Below are 19,412 nucleotides of genomic sequence, written 5' to 3' on the forward strand. Positions count from 1 at the left end.
AATATTTAGAACGACGTACACACCATAAATTACATCGGCATTAAGTGATTTTCTAAATAAAATGCAAATTCACCCAAGATGTAATTAACTAACATTACTTGTGAAAGTAGTATAAATATCTATTACTAATAGAGAAGCATTTGATAAAATTTTGTGCGTTTGAAGGGTAACTATTCAATTCAGGTTTCAAAAAAGTTCAAAAACTAGGAAGAAATGAGGTTTGGTCAATCAAAACATGTTTATATAAAAATTTTTATGAAAATCCCAATACCAGAGGTCCGATTTTCATGAAAGAAAAACAGCTGAGAGAATCGCAACGTTGTTACGTTACAATATCCGCCACACGTTGAAAAATCCGACACAAAAAGAGAGTATTTAGTTCTCTTCAGCATTGTTTAGTCTTTTTGAAACTCTTGATTAAACTTGAAATGTTTCATATACAGTTATCTCTTTCTTTCCATTTTCCCTACGATAAGGCAAAATAAAAGTGGTTAATAAAATACTAACAAACTGTGCGGCCGTAATTATTTCTTCTTTAATAAAAAATCTTAAATAGTCTGTAGCCTCTCCTATCAAATTTTTGGAGCAGTTTAATAATTTTTTTTTCAAGTGGGGCTTGATTTTGAAAACTTACTTCTTCACGTCTAACCACTTCTAGTTGTAAACGCTTGTGGAATTCCTCACATTCATCTTTATATTTTTCCATTTCTTCTTTGGTCTGACGCATTTTCTTCTTAAGCACATCCAATAAAGTGCCTTGTGGAATGCTGGTCGTCATTTTTGTTGTGTTTACTTTTGTTGAATTTTACAAGAAGGCGAAATAATACTTTTTGAATTGGACGCAAATTAGTTGTTTTAGAAGCACCTTCAAAAGATATTGCTTGATTTTATTACTTTTCTTTCTCTAGAAGAAATTTTACTTTAAGCTGCTCAAGAAGACAGACTGAGACAACGAATGGATATTTATTTTCAAACGGCCACCGGTTTATGTGCTTCTTCTTTTTCACTTTTTTCCAATAGCTATTTGTGGCTGTAGTACTTCTTTTTAATTTTCTCACTTTTTCTATTGTCGCAAATCTTTGTAATGTATAATTATTAACACGATTTGTAGATAATAAACACTTGTATTACAGAAAAATGTAAATTTTTTCTTCTATTAATGCCCACTAACACGACAAATACACAACAAAACGAAGCCTACGTCTCGAACTCTCGAACTTTTTGCAGCGAATGAGCTCATATTTGTCATATTACGTTGACAAAAACCAAACCTCGCCTAGATTTGTTGAAAATCCTCTCCCTACCTAAAAACGTACGAGTAAAAGAGATAACACAACAACCACATAATCAAATTTATGCAATAATCTCAGTGAGATTGAGAGAGACAGATAGAGCGTTGTTAAAATTATATGCTTTGTCTCCTTAAGAGAGCAGAGGTAAGCGTTGTCTACACTCTTAGTTTAATGGCAGTAACTCTTATTCTTATTGGAACTGACATTTTTGTTTGCCGATAAGATAGGGATTTTTAAAAGTTGTTTGAAAGATTAAAAATATAGAATACGGTTGGAAATGAACTCATTTCTATACAAAATAAAATTTTAATCACAAAAGAAATTTGTTGCCTATAACCAAAATTGGTAGGGTCCGAATCAATTATATATTCGACTTTGGAATGCGAACAATGTATGTATACATGAATGCCAATTTTGACCACTTAACGGGAAATTACATTATCCTGAAGATTCAAACAACATGTCACGATTTAATATCCCCTGCCTAATGATGAGATTAGCAACAAGTAATGTGGCAATTCAACTTCAAATCCTTGGCGGTTTAGAATCGTCTGCATATTTTGCTTGAATTTCTCAGTCAAAACAAACTGCCATATCCATTATATTCTATACCTGTGTATTCTTTCCAAGATACATATGCCAAAATGACTAATCGAACTCGATACAACGTGAGTTGTTTATCTTATGGTGCGAAAAAATATTCGCAGATCATTGATGGAATATAAATAGACATTGACTAGTATTTCCAAACAAAAATCGTACATTACGTTATCAACCAATGTAGTTTTGGTATTTTTCCTTAAACAATTCTATAAATCATAACTATTTTGCCATTTTAAGTTTTTTTGTTTTACATACATGTGTGTATGAGCTGAGTAGATATTGTCCATTACACTTGACTGGTAATGAAAAGAAATTAAAAGTGAGCACGAAAGATAGATAGACACACATTTTTTAAATTGCAACTAAATATGGTTACCAAACGTCATGACGGAAGGTCGTTGGACGTTGACAGTACAATTTATGTGGCGACATAGAAATCCAAAACACGTTTGTTTTTCTTCTCCTATAATTGTGACATTGTCGAAAATCACTTGCAATTTTTATATCCATAAAAGGCATATAACATAGAAAATAATTAATGACCATTGAAAATAAACGAACAATTTTATTCTCAATTAAACAAAACAAAAAAGAGAACTGGTAAATCTGAATCTCAATATATGGATTATCTAAAAATTGACCGTGATTGCGTAATTTTCCTCAGTTGCACCAATGTTTATTCATTAAAAAAGATAATTGATAATTAAATGCCTTTCCCGTACCATTAGAAAATTTATGGAAAAGAGAGCATGAAGATAGAAAACATGCTAGCGCATCAATGCTCTTGTACTCTTGTCATGGGAAGGTCGTTTCAACGGCTCACTTCGAAGACGATCAGTTCTCTTCGAAGAAAATACCAAAGAATTTTTCTCTAAAGTGGGTCATTGTACAAATAATAAATGTGTAAAACGAGTTCAAAGACAAAAGGCACTTCTAGACATTAGCGAAATAGCCAAGACTGAAAGTGTGAATTGAGAATATCCAAAGAGAAATTTCATTTTGCACATATTTTGGAGCACATTAGAAATTGTGCTCGCTTAAGAAGAGTGATTTGGTTTAGTTGCTTTGGCGGCTAATTCTCCAGATGATACATAAGTATGTATGTATAAAACAATGAAAGGTTTTGTTAACTTTGCATTTTACTGCTCTTCATAATACAATAATGGAATATTTATATGTGGAGCAAATAGAGAAAATTCTTTCAAATACTACGTAATCACTTGATATACTCACAAATGTATGTGTTTGCCAGTATACATCAATTAAAAAGTTCGTTCGATGGAAACAGAATATCAATGAAATGGAATAGTTCAACCCTAGTTGTGGTATAACTAAATTCTTTTATGGCAATATTCTTAGTAAAAATGTATCTAATTTACCCATAGTACCCATATCCTTACTATCAAAAAGGATATTTTGATTGTTTGCATACTTTCGTTTCGGAAATTCAAAGGCGTAGCTATCAAACTGTTAATATGAGAAAAAACAATATTAGTTGGTTAATTCACCATTATTTTATACAAAGTTTTGTAAGCTAAATCCAAACGGCATAAAAACTTCGTATAAAATAGATTCGAATCTTAATTTCATTAATTACCCTTTTGAGCTGTGTATTCATGATGTTATGCAACTCATTGCGAATAATGTTAAATTTCATCATGGTATCTGAACTGAATATGGAACGCCCAAATGCAAGACCGGGGTAATCTGCACATCGATTTTTATTCCTTCTAGCTTCACGTTCGGCAACTATTTCGGCTGCCTCACTTGTACATCTAAGATTCGCCCATTCGGCAGATTGGACATCATCATCATCAATGGCTATTCCCTCGTCAGTGGCAGAAGCCACATCGCTAATTGATGTGGCAGCGGTGACTTCTCCGGTAGAGTCAAGGCAAGCAGAGGCACGTTTTGTTTTATCTTTCTTCGATCTTTTTGACTTCTTTTCTTTGCTTGCATCGCTAGAATTTTTGTCTGCTTTATCGCGTTTTGTTTTGGACTTTTTCTCTTTCAATGGTTGTATTGTGGAAGATGAAGCTGAGGTAGATGTCTGGGCCATACCTTCGTCCAACATACTGCTATCATCGGTGGGTGTCGGGCTATTGCTTCCCATTGATGTTGTGACGGAATCGGTCAAGGGCAAGTTTAGTGATGCTTTTATACGTTGAGCCATTTCAGGGTCATCTTCGGGCTCATCTGGATAGTTGACTAAACTACTATCATCGAACTGGCCCTCAACATCGGCTAGGGCCGGAAGTTGTGATGCACATTCAGTTTCATTACTTTTGTATAGAGCTGCTAAGATTTCCTGAACATTGGGCGGCACGTTTGGTCTTCTGGTGCCAGAAAAGCGAGGATGGTGTTGATGGCCACGTCTCTTCAATGAGGACGGAGTTAAAGAAGATGCATATGAGGAAGACATGCTGCTATTATTACTAATTGTTGACCGGGCATCATCTTCGCTGGGCGCAGCAGTTGATGCTGTGGTCATGGAGGAGGAGGACATCATGTCACTCCAACTCCAGTCGCTATCGCTTAGACCGTCTTGATTATCCTCGTTATTATGTTCTCGGCTGTCAGAAGAATCACTATCAAGTAAAAATTCTTTCTCAATGGAATTGTACCACGCTTTCAAAGCTGCATTCTCATCTTCGTCACAATAGTAAAGTAATTTATCCAACAGGTCTAATTGTTCTTCAATAGAACCCCAACGTGAAGATATTACAGAAACCGAATCCTCGTTTATGCAATTGTTAAATTTATTTGGTCCAGCACTTTTCAATTTTGCAGCTCTACCTTTTATTTGAATAGTACTGGTACAATTTTTGGGAAACTTATTATTATTTTTATTATTGCAGTGAATATCTTTTGTATTTTTGCTACTCTTCAATTTTTGTGTTCCCGTTCCCTTCTTTAATGACAGCTGTTTCGTTTGACAATTGGATGGTGCTGTATTTTTCGATACTGAATGTGTACTCGGTAAAGAGGGAGTATTGCCAGATTTTCCTATTTGCTGTTTATCAATGCCACAACTGGTCAATAGATGGCGATGTGCTCGTTTAATTTGTTGTTGTAATTTTGACCGTTTTTTATTATACTGTTGTTGTTGCTGCGGATGCACCGATTTGACCGATTTTTTGAGATCTCTATGCAACGGCTGTTGATGGTATGTAGTGGAATTCGCTTTGCTCTCTTGCTTCCGTAATGGTAAGCGTACTTTCTCACTATTCACTTCTGTCTTGCGGCTACTTGGCCAATTTTTATTTTGTATTGCAGTTCTCGATTTTGTATGTGTTGCTGCATTAGTGTTTTTTGAGCAGCTACTGCTGTTTGTATTTGCATTTGTCTTTGGTAATTGTTTTTTTCCATATGATACAATTTGCCATTTATTGATTGTTGATTCACCCAATATTTTCTCCACCATATTAATTTAACTTTGTACTACTTGCGCAGGTTTATTTTGTTTTTTTTTCGGCCGTTTTCTTTTGGCAATATTTAAAACATTTTATTTTGAGATTACACCTAGAATGTGCTCTAGATTCTTATTGAATTCTCTAAGCAATGTCAAGCTAGATTTTGGCAAGATTTCAAAAGTATTTATAAACTATTTCATTGGGATGATGATGCACTCTCCATTCTCAAAAAGAGCTCTAAGAGTAATAGATTAATAGTTCTTTTTATCACAATTTACGAGATTGTACGGAAACGGAAAATTTGAATTTTTTTAATATATGTATGTATTATTGGTTGATGGGTTATTCTGTCCGATGAAATGGAATTTTATTAATAAACCGCATGTATATGTGACGATGACGTTTCTCCAATACGTTTGTTTATCTTGATGATTCAATGTGAACATACATATAATGTTTGCATTGGTGTCCCGAATATACGTGCTTTATATCCGTCAGTTTAAGGACATTATTTTTTATTAATAAAAAATACGTCTTAATTGAATAATGGAAGAAGTTTGGAGAATTTTTGAAGGAAAACTTGTTGTTTTATTTTTGTTATAAAATAAAAGCAAGTTTTTTTCTATTTTCTGTTGATTAGTTTGTGGCAGACTGTCGTTAGTACATCATCCAAATACACGCGGTTAAGTTGATTTTCTATTGCGTATATTTTTTCATTTTATAACATTTTGCGCACTTTTCACTTTTCTATATTATTTATATTTCTAGACTGGTTGCTTATTATGTGTTCATTCATTAGTTGGGCTGTTGGTTGTGTTTGCTTTTTTGTTGTAAATGTTGTAAAATGTTTAATTATATTTAAAATATTTTCTGCTTTCCGGCTTTCATCAAAACATACAGCTCATCATTAAAGTTTTCATCATCGTCACCGTTGAGTAGTTTACGTCAAAACGAACAAACCGTGGTCAATTATTTTATATTTTTTAAAAATTTTACAGCAAAAATCATGGCAGCATTTCTAAGTACATTCATTCGATGTGTATTATTTCATTTAAATTATTTTTTTGTATTGAAATGTGTTGTATGATAGTAGAATTTGTGGCTTGATCCCTCCTCTGCCAATATATTCGTACTGCTGTATATGCTGCGCTGTCGTGTTGTGCTAGGTGGTGCGCGCTCCCTCAAACAAAATTCTACCGATCCAAGCAATAGAAATTCTACCGCATATTTTTTACTTAGTTAGCCGCTCCCGAACAATAGTGCGTTAGATAGAGTGAGCGAAAGCAAAGAGAAGAAAATAACAATTTCCTCGTAAGTGCGCTCTAATTAGCAATCTTCAACGGTTTATTATACAACCCACACCAACACCCACCCACAATCGCATACAACTACAGATTTTACTATTGGGTAAGGGTGTGTGTGTGAGTGTGTTATGTTTATAATTATTACTCATAACCCCACAGATATTTTCTGGAGTGAAATAAGTAAATGCTGAACGTGTGCGAATGTGTATGGCATTGATCATCGCATATAGATACACAAAAATATGTATGCATAATATATACTACATAATCGACTAGCACTTTGCAATGTTTTCGTTGAAAATTTGGAATTTATCCAGTATTTTCAATCAATCGTAAGGTAAATGTCTGCATCTCAAGGTCCCCACCAACACCCACTCATTGGAGATGAACTCCTTATGATATTTGATATTTGAAATCATATTTCTCATTTTTAGTCTACCCTAACCTCATACACCGTATTTGGCCACAAAGAGAAAATGGTCGTCACAATTACTTCTCTTTCGAAATTCCTATGTCATGTATTTGTAATTTAAAAATAGCAATATTTGAATTTTTCTAGCGTTGGCAACGCTCGTGTCGATGAGATGCCACATTTGCAAATCATCGCCGTTATTTTTCTGTGTTTGCGTCAGTAATGTCAATGCAATCTATTTTTTGTATTTCAACGTCGTTCTTTTAGGAGTGCTTATCTTTGAGTTGTTTGAGATATAAACTTAATACATAAAACTAAATGCACTTAAATATTTCTATAGAAAACACGTGTACCAACAAAAAATAAGGTATACGAATGCTTTGTTTTGTTTAAATGTTTTCTAATTTCTAAGACCATACAATGATATAAGAAACTATCAACTACAAGCAAAATTATCAACAGTTGAAAACTGAAAGAGCCAAATAATAAAATAATGTAATGTAACAGAATAGTATACATATGTATTGTTTTTTTTTTTTTGCTTTTTCGAATTGAATTATTTTAATATGTATCATTCTAAATAGATTGATGATTTGTCTATTAACATGTCAATAAACCGAAAAAATTAGTAGAACGAATATGAAATATTATTAGTATGGTGCAATATCGTTGTGGTGAATATATTAACACTATAAAAATTAAACGATTAATTTAATTTGAAATTTAAAAATGTCGATATTAATTCACAATGCAAAACAAACTAAAATCTGCTAATTAATACATTGAATAAATAAGAATGTATTGCAATTTACAATAAAATGAAATATCCACCGTCTAGGTATATAAAGATATTTGATCGATAAAATGGGAGTGCGAAGATGAAATAGGCTCCATATGGGCGGATCTCCAAATTTAACTCAATAACAAAAATACCGTATTTATTATCACTTCCATAATCATTCACAAACATAAAGTACATCGTGAATATCGCCTGATAAGTGGGACTTTTCTTCCTCGTACCGATAGTTTAGCCAAATCATTATTGCAGACAATAAATCCGTCCCTATATAATAAAATTCCAACAAAGGTTTCAATACCGCTCAAATCATGGCGCAAACACATTTTATGGAAAAGCATTTATGTATGTAGGCGTTTTGTTGAGAGTTGCGATTTCTACTGGAGCATTTGTACTACTGGGAGTAAAATATTCAATGTAGAAGAACTTTTGATATCCTCATATTCTCAGTATGACACTATATTCCCAAATGATTTCTTAAGCGGCTACTACACACCTGCAGACGAGCAGACTTTAACTGTTTCTAAGTTTCTTTCATATGTATTCTCATAATATATCCTACAAACAATTTCTTACTTTGTAATATTATTTGGCTTTAACTTTCAATCGGTCGTTCTAATTATATTGTATGGTCTTAAATTTTTATAATTTAAAAGAAGAAATTAATTGAATTTTAACTTACATTTTGCAATGACTTGTTCTTTTCTTCGAGTTTGCCAGTGACCAAAGTCAAAGCTTCTTGTGTCTGATCCAATTCGTTTTCAACAGTCTGGATTTTCTTTTGCAACTGGCGAGCTTCTTCCTCGGCCTATATAAAAGACAATATACAAATTGTCGAAAATATAATACATTGGCCAACTTGAGTGGATTCAATGATAAAATTTAATTAAATATAGCTTACCTTTTCGGCGCGAGTGTTAGCATCGCGAGCTTCTTGTTCGCAAGTAGCAGCACGTTCCAAGGCTGCGTCCTTGTCGATTTTCATTCCTTGCATCTTCTTCTTGATGGCATCCATGGTTGATGTTTGTTGTGTTTACGTTTACTCGAGAAGAACTGTAGATTAAAATGTTTGAGAAAGGATTAGTAATTGTTATGGTTCAGGAATAAGATTAATAAAGGAACAACACAATATTTATGCATGTAAGGCATAACAGCAAACAAAATATTTGCTGATCGCATTTAGGAGCTTTTACTGATATTAAAGTGCAGGAACATACATAAAACTATTTTTTGGGTTTTAAACATGCTTTGGGTAACATTTTGAAACCCAAAAGTTTTACAATATGTTATTTGCTGTAACCGGAGGTATACATCTATTAGCAGACTTTTTTCATATGAGTGAACAAATCGGCTTTTTGAATAAGGGTAAGGGTATGGCACTAGGCAAATATTGGAACAAAATGAGCGTCAAACTTTTTACCAAGAAAATTTTCGAAATACTTGGATAAGGTTTTCGAAAAAATCTCCTATCATTATGTTAAATATCCAACATGAGCTGAAAATGCTAGCTTGGTTTGACTGTGGTTAAGATTTCTGTCAAAAAATTGCCCAGTTGACGTACCGTAACAAATCCATTGTAATATGCTTGGATTAACATTAACCTTCCAAATACATTAGAAGGCTGGAAGTCAATATATATGTATATTTGGTTTTTGAAAATACTTAGGGTACCATTTTAATTGCACCCAAAGAAATTTGTTAGTAGATAAAACAGAAGAGTGTTCTATAACAACAAAACGCCTGCTGAAAAATTGAATAAAGACAGTAGTAGTGATGGCAAATATTAAAAGCAGCACAAATTATTTGAACGAAGGAACGATTTGATGGAACTAGTTCCAATGTTTCTCTAAGTGGTTTTACGTAATGTGAAATGACGTTCGGGGTTTTATGTTTAGCTAAATCGGGCAAATCGGGCAGAACTCATTGATAAGAGAGAAGTTCAATACTTGTGGTATAAGTACGTCTAAAATAACAGTCATTATACACTCAAAAAAAAATTAACTCCTATTTCACTAAAGCCAGTTTAACTATATTTTAGTTCATGAAATTATTATGTTTGGAAAAAGTTTCCTTTACTCTAATAATTGTTTGCGTACGTTAGTTAAATGAACTAAAAACCGGGAAAAAATTATACAGAAATTAAGCATGAAGATTTACTAAAATCGTATTTCTCACAGAATAGTTGATTATTTCTTTATTTTTAAATTTTTACTACAAAGGAGTCCATCATGAACTTTGTATGTCACTAAAGACATTCTTTTTACTGGATGACGAATGTGAAAATTATTGAGTTCGCGAACGGAGCTAATAACTATTTTAATGTTAGTCAGTATCTGTTATAATATTGACGAATATTTACTATATTGGCTTCTAAATTATCTACACCTAAAGAAATTTGTTAGTTGGTGACAACAAAAATATCTGTGGTAACAACAGAAAGTTTGCTGAAATAACAAACATTGTGTGCTATTTTGTTAAACTCGATTACGCTTAAACATGTCTTAGCTGTCTTGGCTATCCAAACTCAATAAAAACAATGTAATGTAAAACTGAATTTTTCTCAAATGAAGGTATAGCAAAAAACAAAATCTTTGCTTATCGCATTTAGAAGCTTTTAAGGATATTATAGGGCTGGAATATATATTTTTGGTACTTTGGGTAACATTTTAGAACCTAAAAATTTTACGAATTGTTCTAGCGGACAACAATTCGCAATGTATAAAAGTACTCCAGAAACACACATACTGCTGTGTTATGCCATTAAATAACAGTCAAATCACAAAACACGCGAATCATTACATTGGAATCTTTTTCAGCTATAGCAAATTCTCCAATATTTTAAAACATGACAGTGAACAATGGAAATAACATAAGGTGTTTTTATTAACAACACAGAAGAGACACATTTCTACTCACTTCTATGCGAAATTTTTTGCTATCCCCCTGCATTATTGTTTTTGTTAACAAGAATGAAAAGAAAAATAAAAACGAAATTAACTCTTATTGAGATTGCTGGTAATATTATTTGGATGATTTGCTTTGGTGATATGCATAAGTTAAGTGCTTTTGAATGCTCGAACAAAGTTGTATGCCAAAAAAACGACAACGACAAATAATTAACAATTTGCACAAGTTGGCTATGCCTGATGATTTTGAAATTGAATTTAAATTCCAATCACACACAAAATCATCACCAATATCATTTTTAAGGTGTTTGTAAATCGGGAGATTTTTTTAGGTCATCGTACCTGATGTTGCCCGACTTTTGAAAGAAAGTGCTCAAAGTTACATACACCTTCGACTGTAGCTACAAATATAATTTAATTGTCATGTATGGTATGTATGTATGTGGTGAAATGATTATAGTCCGCAATAACTATCTCATATAGTAGATATAGTGGAATGGCATCAATGGTATAGGAAAATTGGAAAATATCATGGAATAACTAGGTGCTATATATTTGAGATGAGTGTATGTATTTATGCAAATGTATGTGGATGTGTATGTGTGCGTCAGACTGTGTGAATATATTTTTAGATCTATAGAATCGGCAACAGTACCATCAACATATATACACTCAAACACACACACCTACAGATTTAATCTCATCTACCCACAAATATTTAGGTAACTACATATATACACACATATACACTTATATGATCGAGCCTGAAAGCTTTCGGCAGTTCTCGATTGCTGCTGCGAGGTGTACACAATCAAGAACAATTCAGTATTTAGAAAGGAGATTCTAAAAATAACATTTTCAAGGCATCCATTTTATGGGTGCTGTGTGGTAGATTCTATATACCAAACAAAAAATTCACAATACTTCCCGAAAGCTTTGGCAAGCATACACAAAACTAAATCACAATATTTTGAGTTTTTTGCTCTATAGCTTTTCTCTTCTTCAAATGAAATTGCATAACTTTCTTGTTATTTTCAAATGGAAGCTGATATGATATACATATATAGAAAAAGCTTTTGTTGTTTTTTGTTACAGGATTTCACTACTTTAGAATTTATTACACTTGTTTCGAATAAGAAGTTGAAAATTCCACTAAGATGTTGTTTGACCCACTTTGATTTAGGTGATGGCATTGTAATTTTTGGTCTAATATTATTGTAATTGTAGACTACAATTTGTGGTTTCTTCAGAGTAACAACAATGAGCCATAGCTTAAATATGACTTAGCATTCATTTTAATTTATTTATTATTATTTTTTTGTTTGTTAATTCACATTGAAGGTTTTTGACCTCGTCGCAACTAGTTTAAGTTCTTTAACAATGCATAACCTGTGGTTTTTAATTTTTCTTTTCAATACAATAAGCGTTTATCAAATTTGTATATCATAAAATTCAAATACTGAAACGTTTTCTATAACCAATGTTGATCAAACAAACTGGTATATGGTATGTATTTCACTTAACAACACTACTACACAAAACCGTTATATATGTCAGTTATTCCAACACTTAATTTGAATTAGCAGTTATTTTTCCACACCAATCTCTCTACATGTATATGCTTATATGTTATTATCCTTTATCAGTCACAAAGTTAGTCATTGTTCTTTTTATCGAAAAAAAAAATAATAGACAGATGTTTGAAAAAAAAAATATTTTTTTTTTTAATTTTGTTCTACATTTTTACTTACAATATAAAATACTAAATATCGGAGTTATCCGCGACTTGAACGGATTGTGATGTTCAACTGAAAATTGTGTGCAAACCGTTGAGTCAACTGGCTTGTGATCTCAACGGATAGAATCAGTTGGTCAATACATGTATGCGTATCTGTAAAGGTATAAGTGTGTGTGAGAAAACGGTTTGTTTGTATGTGTTTGCAAGTTTACTTGCGGCAGAAAAAGAAAAAATATGTTCTTTTTTGTATTTTTGTTGTATCAGATGCGCAGCAGGCAGGCAAAGTGGCGCATGTTCTACATCATTGCCACTTTGCCTGCCTGTCTGTGTTAAGAAATATTTTGTTTTGTAAAAGCCAAAATGGACTTCCAAATGTTCCAAACAAAGGCATTGTTGCAATTGTTAGAAACTTAAACATTAACGACGGTGTTTATGTGGCTGGATGTTGTCGTTGAGATATTAGGCCTATATTCTTCCATCTTCACCTCATCCATAGCCACCCACTTTGAATGGGGTGGAGACATTTCTTCATACAGCTTCAGTGCATTTTTATGCTTTGGTTTCTTCTATTTTATTTCCTTATACATTTTATATCTTTTTTTATCTTCTAGATATGTGTTCCCGTGCTTCTCGCTCTCTAATCTAATTGCATCTCATCTTACCTGATGTTGTCGTTTTGTCAATGTATTAGAATATGTTATTGTAGTAGTTTCCAATGTGAATGTATAGGTTTTCTACTCTCGCATGTAGGAAATATCATTGCAAGTCTTTTTCGAAGATTTCCCTTTATTTTTCGAATGTGTTCTCTCTACGCTCTGAGTACCGTTATGCCTGTATTTTATATTTTTGTTTTGGAACATATATCTAAACAATTTTAGAGAATTATAATATTGCAAAATATATATTCAAGTCTCTATTCATATGGCATTTCTTAATAAAAAACAACTACACCAACTCGTTCAGAAAATAAATTCGTAGCAATTTGCTTATTCTTGAAAAATTATTTGAACTTTTGCCTATTCAATCTATTTTTAAATTTCGATTGCTAATAAGAAAATAATACAGATAAATTAACAAGATTTATTTTCTGCTGGAAAAATCCAATCATAAAATTAAAAAATGTATAAGATTTTTGTTTTGTTCGACTTTTTAGTTACAAAATACAAATTCAACATTTTTTTAAGATTTAGTAAAATTTAATTTTTTTAATGTATAACTATATTCTATTAATAATTTTGGTATAAAATAGTCTGTAAAATTAATACGTAAATTAAATTTTATACTATACTATTCGGCAAAATAATCTCTGATTTCGGCTAGGAGAAAATATAATATATTATAATTTTAATATATACTCTTTTTAAACAATCGTATAAATATTTTCGCTTGTTTAACGATATATTAAAATTTTTGATTTCAGATTATTTACAAAACCATGTATTGTATATGTTTCCAAATACGAAACATAGAAAAGGCAGCAAATAATATCAGTCGGTGTTTAAAACGTTACAAGTTTTGGAAAATTGGTACCGCAAACATTCTTTTTTTGTTTTTTTTTTTTTGCAATAAAAAATACTTTTCATCACATTTTTTTTTGGTTTATACCAAGCACTGTTCTTTTCTGGCTTTATGGACTATTCTTCTTTCGAAATGTTGCGAAATTTTTTGAAATAGCTGTCAAATTACATTATTTCCATTTCGTTTGTACCGACTAGAGTGGTTTGTTTTCTTTAATTAAAATTTCTTTACATCGACTTGTGTGTGCACAATAATATGGTAGCTCCTTTTGACTGTATGGGTTTTTTGCGTTGTTGGTTATGGCGATAATTGTCTATTATGTTAATGACAATGTGCTTACTTACAAACTCTATGGTCAGCGGATTCATTTGAAAAACTTCTAAAATTGAATAATTTCTTCCACATTGTATTACAGAAAAAAGTGCTGAGAGCAAAATAAACCACGTGGAAGTGAGATTGTTGTGAGGGAAGATGCAACTAGAGAAAAATTAAAAAAAAATCTGGTTAGTCTTTATTAAATTGTTTTCACATTCTGAAAAGTGTCAACGCTTATCACAAAAAGTCTATATTGTTGTTCCAAACAAATTTCCTTACAGCGATAAGCAAATGGTAAAATGGGATGATTGTGTGTCCATTTTTTGGTTTTGGAAAGAAAGAATTATTGTTTTTTCTTGTACACCTATTCAAAAAATGTATAGTTTTCAATATTATTAATTTTTATACCCTCCACCATAGGATGGGGGGTATATTAACTTTGTCATTCCGTTTGTAACACATCGAAATATTGCTCTAAGACCCCATAAAGTATATATATTCTGGGTCGTGGTGAAATTCTGAGTCGATCTGAGCATGTCCGTCCGTCCGTCCGTCCGTCCGTCCGTCTGTTGAAATCACGCTAACTTCCGAACGAAACAAGCTATCGACTTGAAACTTGGCACAAGTAGTTGTTATTGATGTAGGTCGGATGGTATTGAAAATGGGCATTATCGGTCCACTTTTACGTATAGCCCCCATATAAACGGACCCCCAAATTTAGCTTGCGAGGCCTCTAAGAGAAGCAAATTTCATCCGATCCGGCTGAAATTTGGTACATGGTGTTAGTGTATGGTCTTTAACAACCATGCAAAAATTGGTCCACATCGGTCCATAATTATATATAGCCCCCATATAAACCGATCCCCCGATTTGGCTTGCGAGGCCTCTAAGAGAAGCAAATTTCATCCGATCAGGCTGAAATTTGGTACATAGTGTTAGTATATGGTCTCTAACAACCATGCAAAAATTGGTCCACATCGGTCCATAATTATATATAGCCCCCATATAAACCGATCCCCCGATTTGGCTTGCGAGGCCTTTAAGAGAAGCAAATTTCATCCGATCCGGCTGAAATTTGGTACATGGTATTAGTATATGGTCTCTAACAACCATGCAAAAATTGCTCTACATCGTTCCATAATTACATATAGCCCCCATATAAACCGATCACCAGATTTGACCTCCGGAGCCTCTTGGAAGACCAAAATTCATCTGATTCAGTTGAAATTTGGTACGTGGTGTTAATATATGGCCTCAAACTCCCATGTAAAAATTGGTCGGTATCGGTCCATAATTATATATAGGCCCCATATAAATCGATCCCCAGATTTGACCTCCAGAACCCCTTGGAAGAGCAAAATTCTTCCCATTCGGTTGAAATTTGGTACGTGATGTTAGTATATGGTATCCAACAACCATGCAGGAATTGGTTCCTATCAGCCCATAATGATATATAGCTCCCATATAAACCGATCCCCAGATTTCACCTCCGGTGCCTTTTGGAGAAGCAAAATTCATCCGATCTGCTTGAAATTTGGTACGTGGTGATCGTATATGATATTTAACAACCATGCCAAAAGTGGTCCATATCAGTCCATAATCATATATAGCCCCATATAAACCGATCCCGAGATTTGGTTTTGGAGCCTCTTGGAGGAGCAAATTTCATCCGAGGGAGTTGAAATTTGGTACATTGTGCTAATATATGGTCGTTAAAAACCATACGTAACTAGGTCCATATCGGTCTATATTTATATATATCCCTCAGATAAATCGATTTCCAATCACACAAAAATTGGTCCATATCAAGTTCATCAATCTATATATCCCCCATATAAGCGGCCCCCATATTTCAATTCTGGCTCTCTACACGCTCACAAAAAATCGCTTCTGTAACATATACTCCCAAACATATTTTGCTTCAAGCATATACATTTTTGGCTATTGCCCAAAAATTTATATGTTTGATCTCTTCCAATATATAATATGTTTGAAAGCATATTGGTCTAAACAATATATGTTTGGGTAGTCAATTTCCAAACATTTTGTATTTTTGCATCCAAATTCAATAATGTTGTCTTCCAAAAAACAATATGTTATTATGTGAACATATAATGTGTTTGGAAGCATTTTGCACCCAAAAATATTATATGCTTAAAAAAATTCTCCCAAACAATATTGTGCTCAAAATTTTATTTATTTATTTATATATTTACAATCATAATGAATTATGAAAATAAACAGGTAATATAGGTGCTAACAACATAGGTTTTCGACCTGAATGCTCAAAATTTTGTTTCTGCCCAATTGTATATTCCCCGACATCTTTCTCACTTCCACGAGATTTTTTAGTTCTTAAGGTGAGTACTATGTTCGGGTTTTTCACCAAAACACTAAACTAAAAGTACAAAAATATATATGAAGACGATTATATTTTGATCAAGTTTTACCAAATAATGGAAGGAAAAGATCCAAGGAGTTGATTGCAAATAATTTTATATTTCTATATTAACTAATTAAAAAAAAGTAACCGTGAAAACAAGCTGGTTTTCAGCTTGAAAACTGAACATAGTACTCAGCTTTAGCACCTTTTTCTGTAATACAAACATTGTAGAAGAAATTATTCAATTTTATGATTTTTTATTTTTTATTTTAATTTTACCTTTTGCCGGACGGGGATTCGAACAGCGGACCACACAGTTTGTAAGGATCAAAGAAGTAGCTGATCAATTGCCCAAGGAAAAATAAAATGTTAATTTTGTAATAACAAGCAACAACCACCAACTTAATTCAATATCGCTCCCTGTTAAATAGCGCTCCAATCTACTAAACACATATATGTTTATAGGCTATTTCTAAATTAATATATGTTTGCATTCAAGCATATTATATTTACAAACATTTTATGTCCCAAACATAATATGTTCTAACATATTAACATATATGTCCCAAACATGTTATGCTAGTTTATGAACATTATATGCTTGCACTCAAAAATATTGTGTTTAAAAATTTGTGTTCCAAACATATAATGTTTATAGCCAAACATATGAAAAACAGTCTTTTTCAACCGTGTACGTACGTTGCAAAAGTCCATGTCGATTCGTAATTATTTGTAGACTTACCTATACATAAGTTTTTATACCCTCCATCATAGGATGGGGGTATATTAACTTTGTCATTCCGTTTGTAACACATCGAAATATTGCGCTAAGACCCCATAAAGTATATATATTCTGGGTCGTGGTGAAATTCTGAGTCGATCTAAGCATGTCCGTCCGTCTGTTGAAATCACGCAAACTTCCGAACGAAACAAGCTATCGACTTGAAACTTGGCACAAGTAGTTGTTATCGATGTAGGTCGGATGGTATTGAAAATGGGCCATATCGGTCCACTTTTACGTATAGCCCCCATATAAAGGGACCCTCAGATTTGGCTTGTGGAGCCTCTAACAGAAGCATATTTCATCCGATCCGGCTGAAATTTGGTACATGGTGTTGGTATATGGTCTCTAACAATCATGCAATAATTGGTCCACATCGGTCCTTAATTATATATGGCGCCCATATAAACCGATCCCCAGATTTGGGTTGCGGAGCCTCAAAGAGAAGCAACTTTCATCCGATCCGCCTGAAATTTGGTACATGATGTTGGTATATGGTCTCTAACAACCATGCAAAAATTGGTCCACATCGGTCCATAATTATATATAGACCCCATATAAACCGATCTCCAGATTTGGCTTGCGAAGCCTCAAAGAGGAGCAAATTGTATCCGATCCGGCTGAAATTTGGTACATGGTATTGGTATATGGTCTCTAACAACCGTGCAAAAATTGGTCCACATCGGTCCTTAATTATATATGGCGCCCATATAAACCGATCCCCAGATTTGGGTTGCGGAGCCTCAAAGAGAAGCAAATTTCATCCGATCCGCCTGAAGTTTGGTACATGATATTGGTATATGGTCTCTAACAACCATGCAAAAATTGGTCCACATCGGTTCATAATTATATATAGCCCCCATATAAACCGATCCCCAGATTTGGCTTGCGAAGTCTCCAAGAGAAGCAAATTTCATTCAATCCGGTTGTAATTTGGAACATGGTGTTACTATATGATCTTTAACAACCGTGCCAGAATTGGTCCATATCGGTCCATAATTATATATAGCCCCCATATAAAACATTCTCCAGATTTGACCTCCGGAGCCTCTTGGAGGAGCACAATTCATCCAATCCGGTTCAAATTAGGCACGTGGTGTTAGTATATGGTCGCTAACAACCAAACCAAAATTGGTCCAATCACACAAAAATTGGTCCATATCGGTTCATTTCTATAGAAAATTTTGTTAAAATTTTATTTCTGTAGAAAATTTTGTCAAAATTTTATGTCCACTTTGTCAAACTGAATTATGTACGTATTGGATCGATCTTTTTTGATTTAATATATACCACCTATGGACTTACATACAATTTAGAAGATGGTGTTAGGAGGTTTTAAGATACCTTTCCATCGGCAAGCGTTACCGCAACTTAAGTAATTCGATTGTGGATGGCAGTGTTTAGATGAAGTTTCTACGCAATCCATGATGGAGGGTACATAAGCTTCGGCCTGGCCGAACTTACGGCCGTATATACTTGTTTTGTCTAATATATACCAGGTATGGACTAATGCGCTTTACAGACTATCAGTTATTACGGACGGAATGCCGGTGTTTGTAAAGAATCTTACAGTGTGTCGGATCGATACGACTTGTCGGCGATGACTAAATAATCGGTAAATGTGTTATCGATCCCATAAACATGCAGCAGTATCGATTATGCCTTCGGACTTAACTTATAATGTACACAATATATGGGATATGTTCGACACGAGCACTGTCGTCCGGAATAACTGATAGTCTGTAAAGCACATAACTCACAATTTAGAAAACGATGTTAAGAAGTTTTAAGATACCACAACCCAAGTAATTCGATTGTGGATGACAGTCTTTCGTAGAAGTTTCTACGCAATCCATGGTGGAGGGTACATAAGATTCGGCCAGGCCGAACTTACGGCCGTATACACTTGTTTAGATCTGAAAAATGAGATTTAAGAGAAAACATTTCACGT

At 33.4% G+C, this 19,412-nt stretch overlaps 1 protein-coding gene across 19 annotated transcripts in view; it reads right to left on the minus strand.

Annotated features, from left to right (window-relative positions):
- The window catches only part of Tm1 (tropomyosin 1), a 53,523-nt gene extending 40,906 nt beyond the window's left edge, over nucleotides 1-12,617 (minus strand). For 3 of the 19 annotated variants that reach the window (XM_075288932.1, XM_075288939.1, XM_075288937.1), the window contains exons 1-4: nucleotides 12,478-12,601; nucleotides 10,737-10,763; nucleotides 8,722-8,873; nucleotides 8,503-8,628 (exon numbers count right to left, since the gene is read on the minus strand). In XM_075288932.1, the coding sequence (XP_075145047.1) occupies nucleotides 8,503-8,628; nucleotides 8,722-8,835 (240 nt within the window). In that variant the 5' untranslated portion in view covers nucleotides 8,836-8,873; nucleotides 10,737-10,763; nucleotides 12,478-12,601. Of the gene's footprint in view, nucleotides 1-634; nucleotides 1,237-3,492; nucleotides 6,427-8,502; nucleotides 8,629-8,721; nucleotides 8,874-10,736; nucleotides 10,764-12,477 lie in introns of those variants that run through there. The other 16 variants (XM_075288935.1, XM_075288943.1, XM_075288938.1 and 13 more) reach the window with 15 other exon arrangements.
- Nucleotides 12,618-19,412: the final 6,795 nt, after the last annotated feature.

The sequence above is a fragment of the Haematobia irritans genome, chromosome 1 (genome assembly GCF_050003625.1).
Source record: "Haematobia irritans isolate KBUSLIRL chromosome 1, ASM5000362v1, whole genome shotgun sequence".
NCBI classification, from domain to species: Eukaryota; Metazoa; Arthropoda; class Insecta; order Diptera; family Muscidae; genus Haematobia; species Haematobia irritans.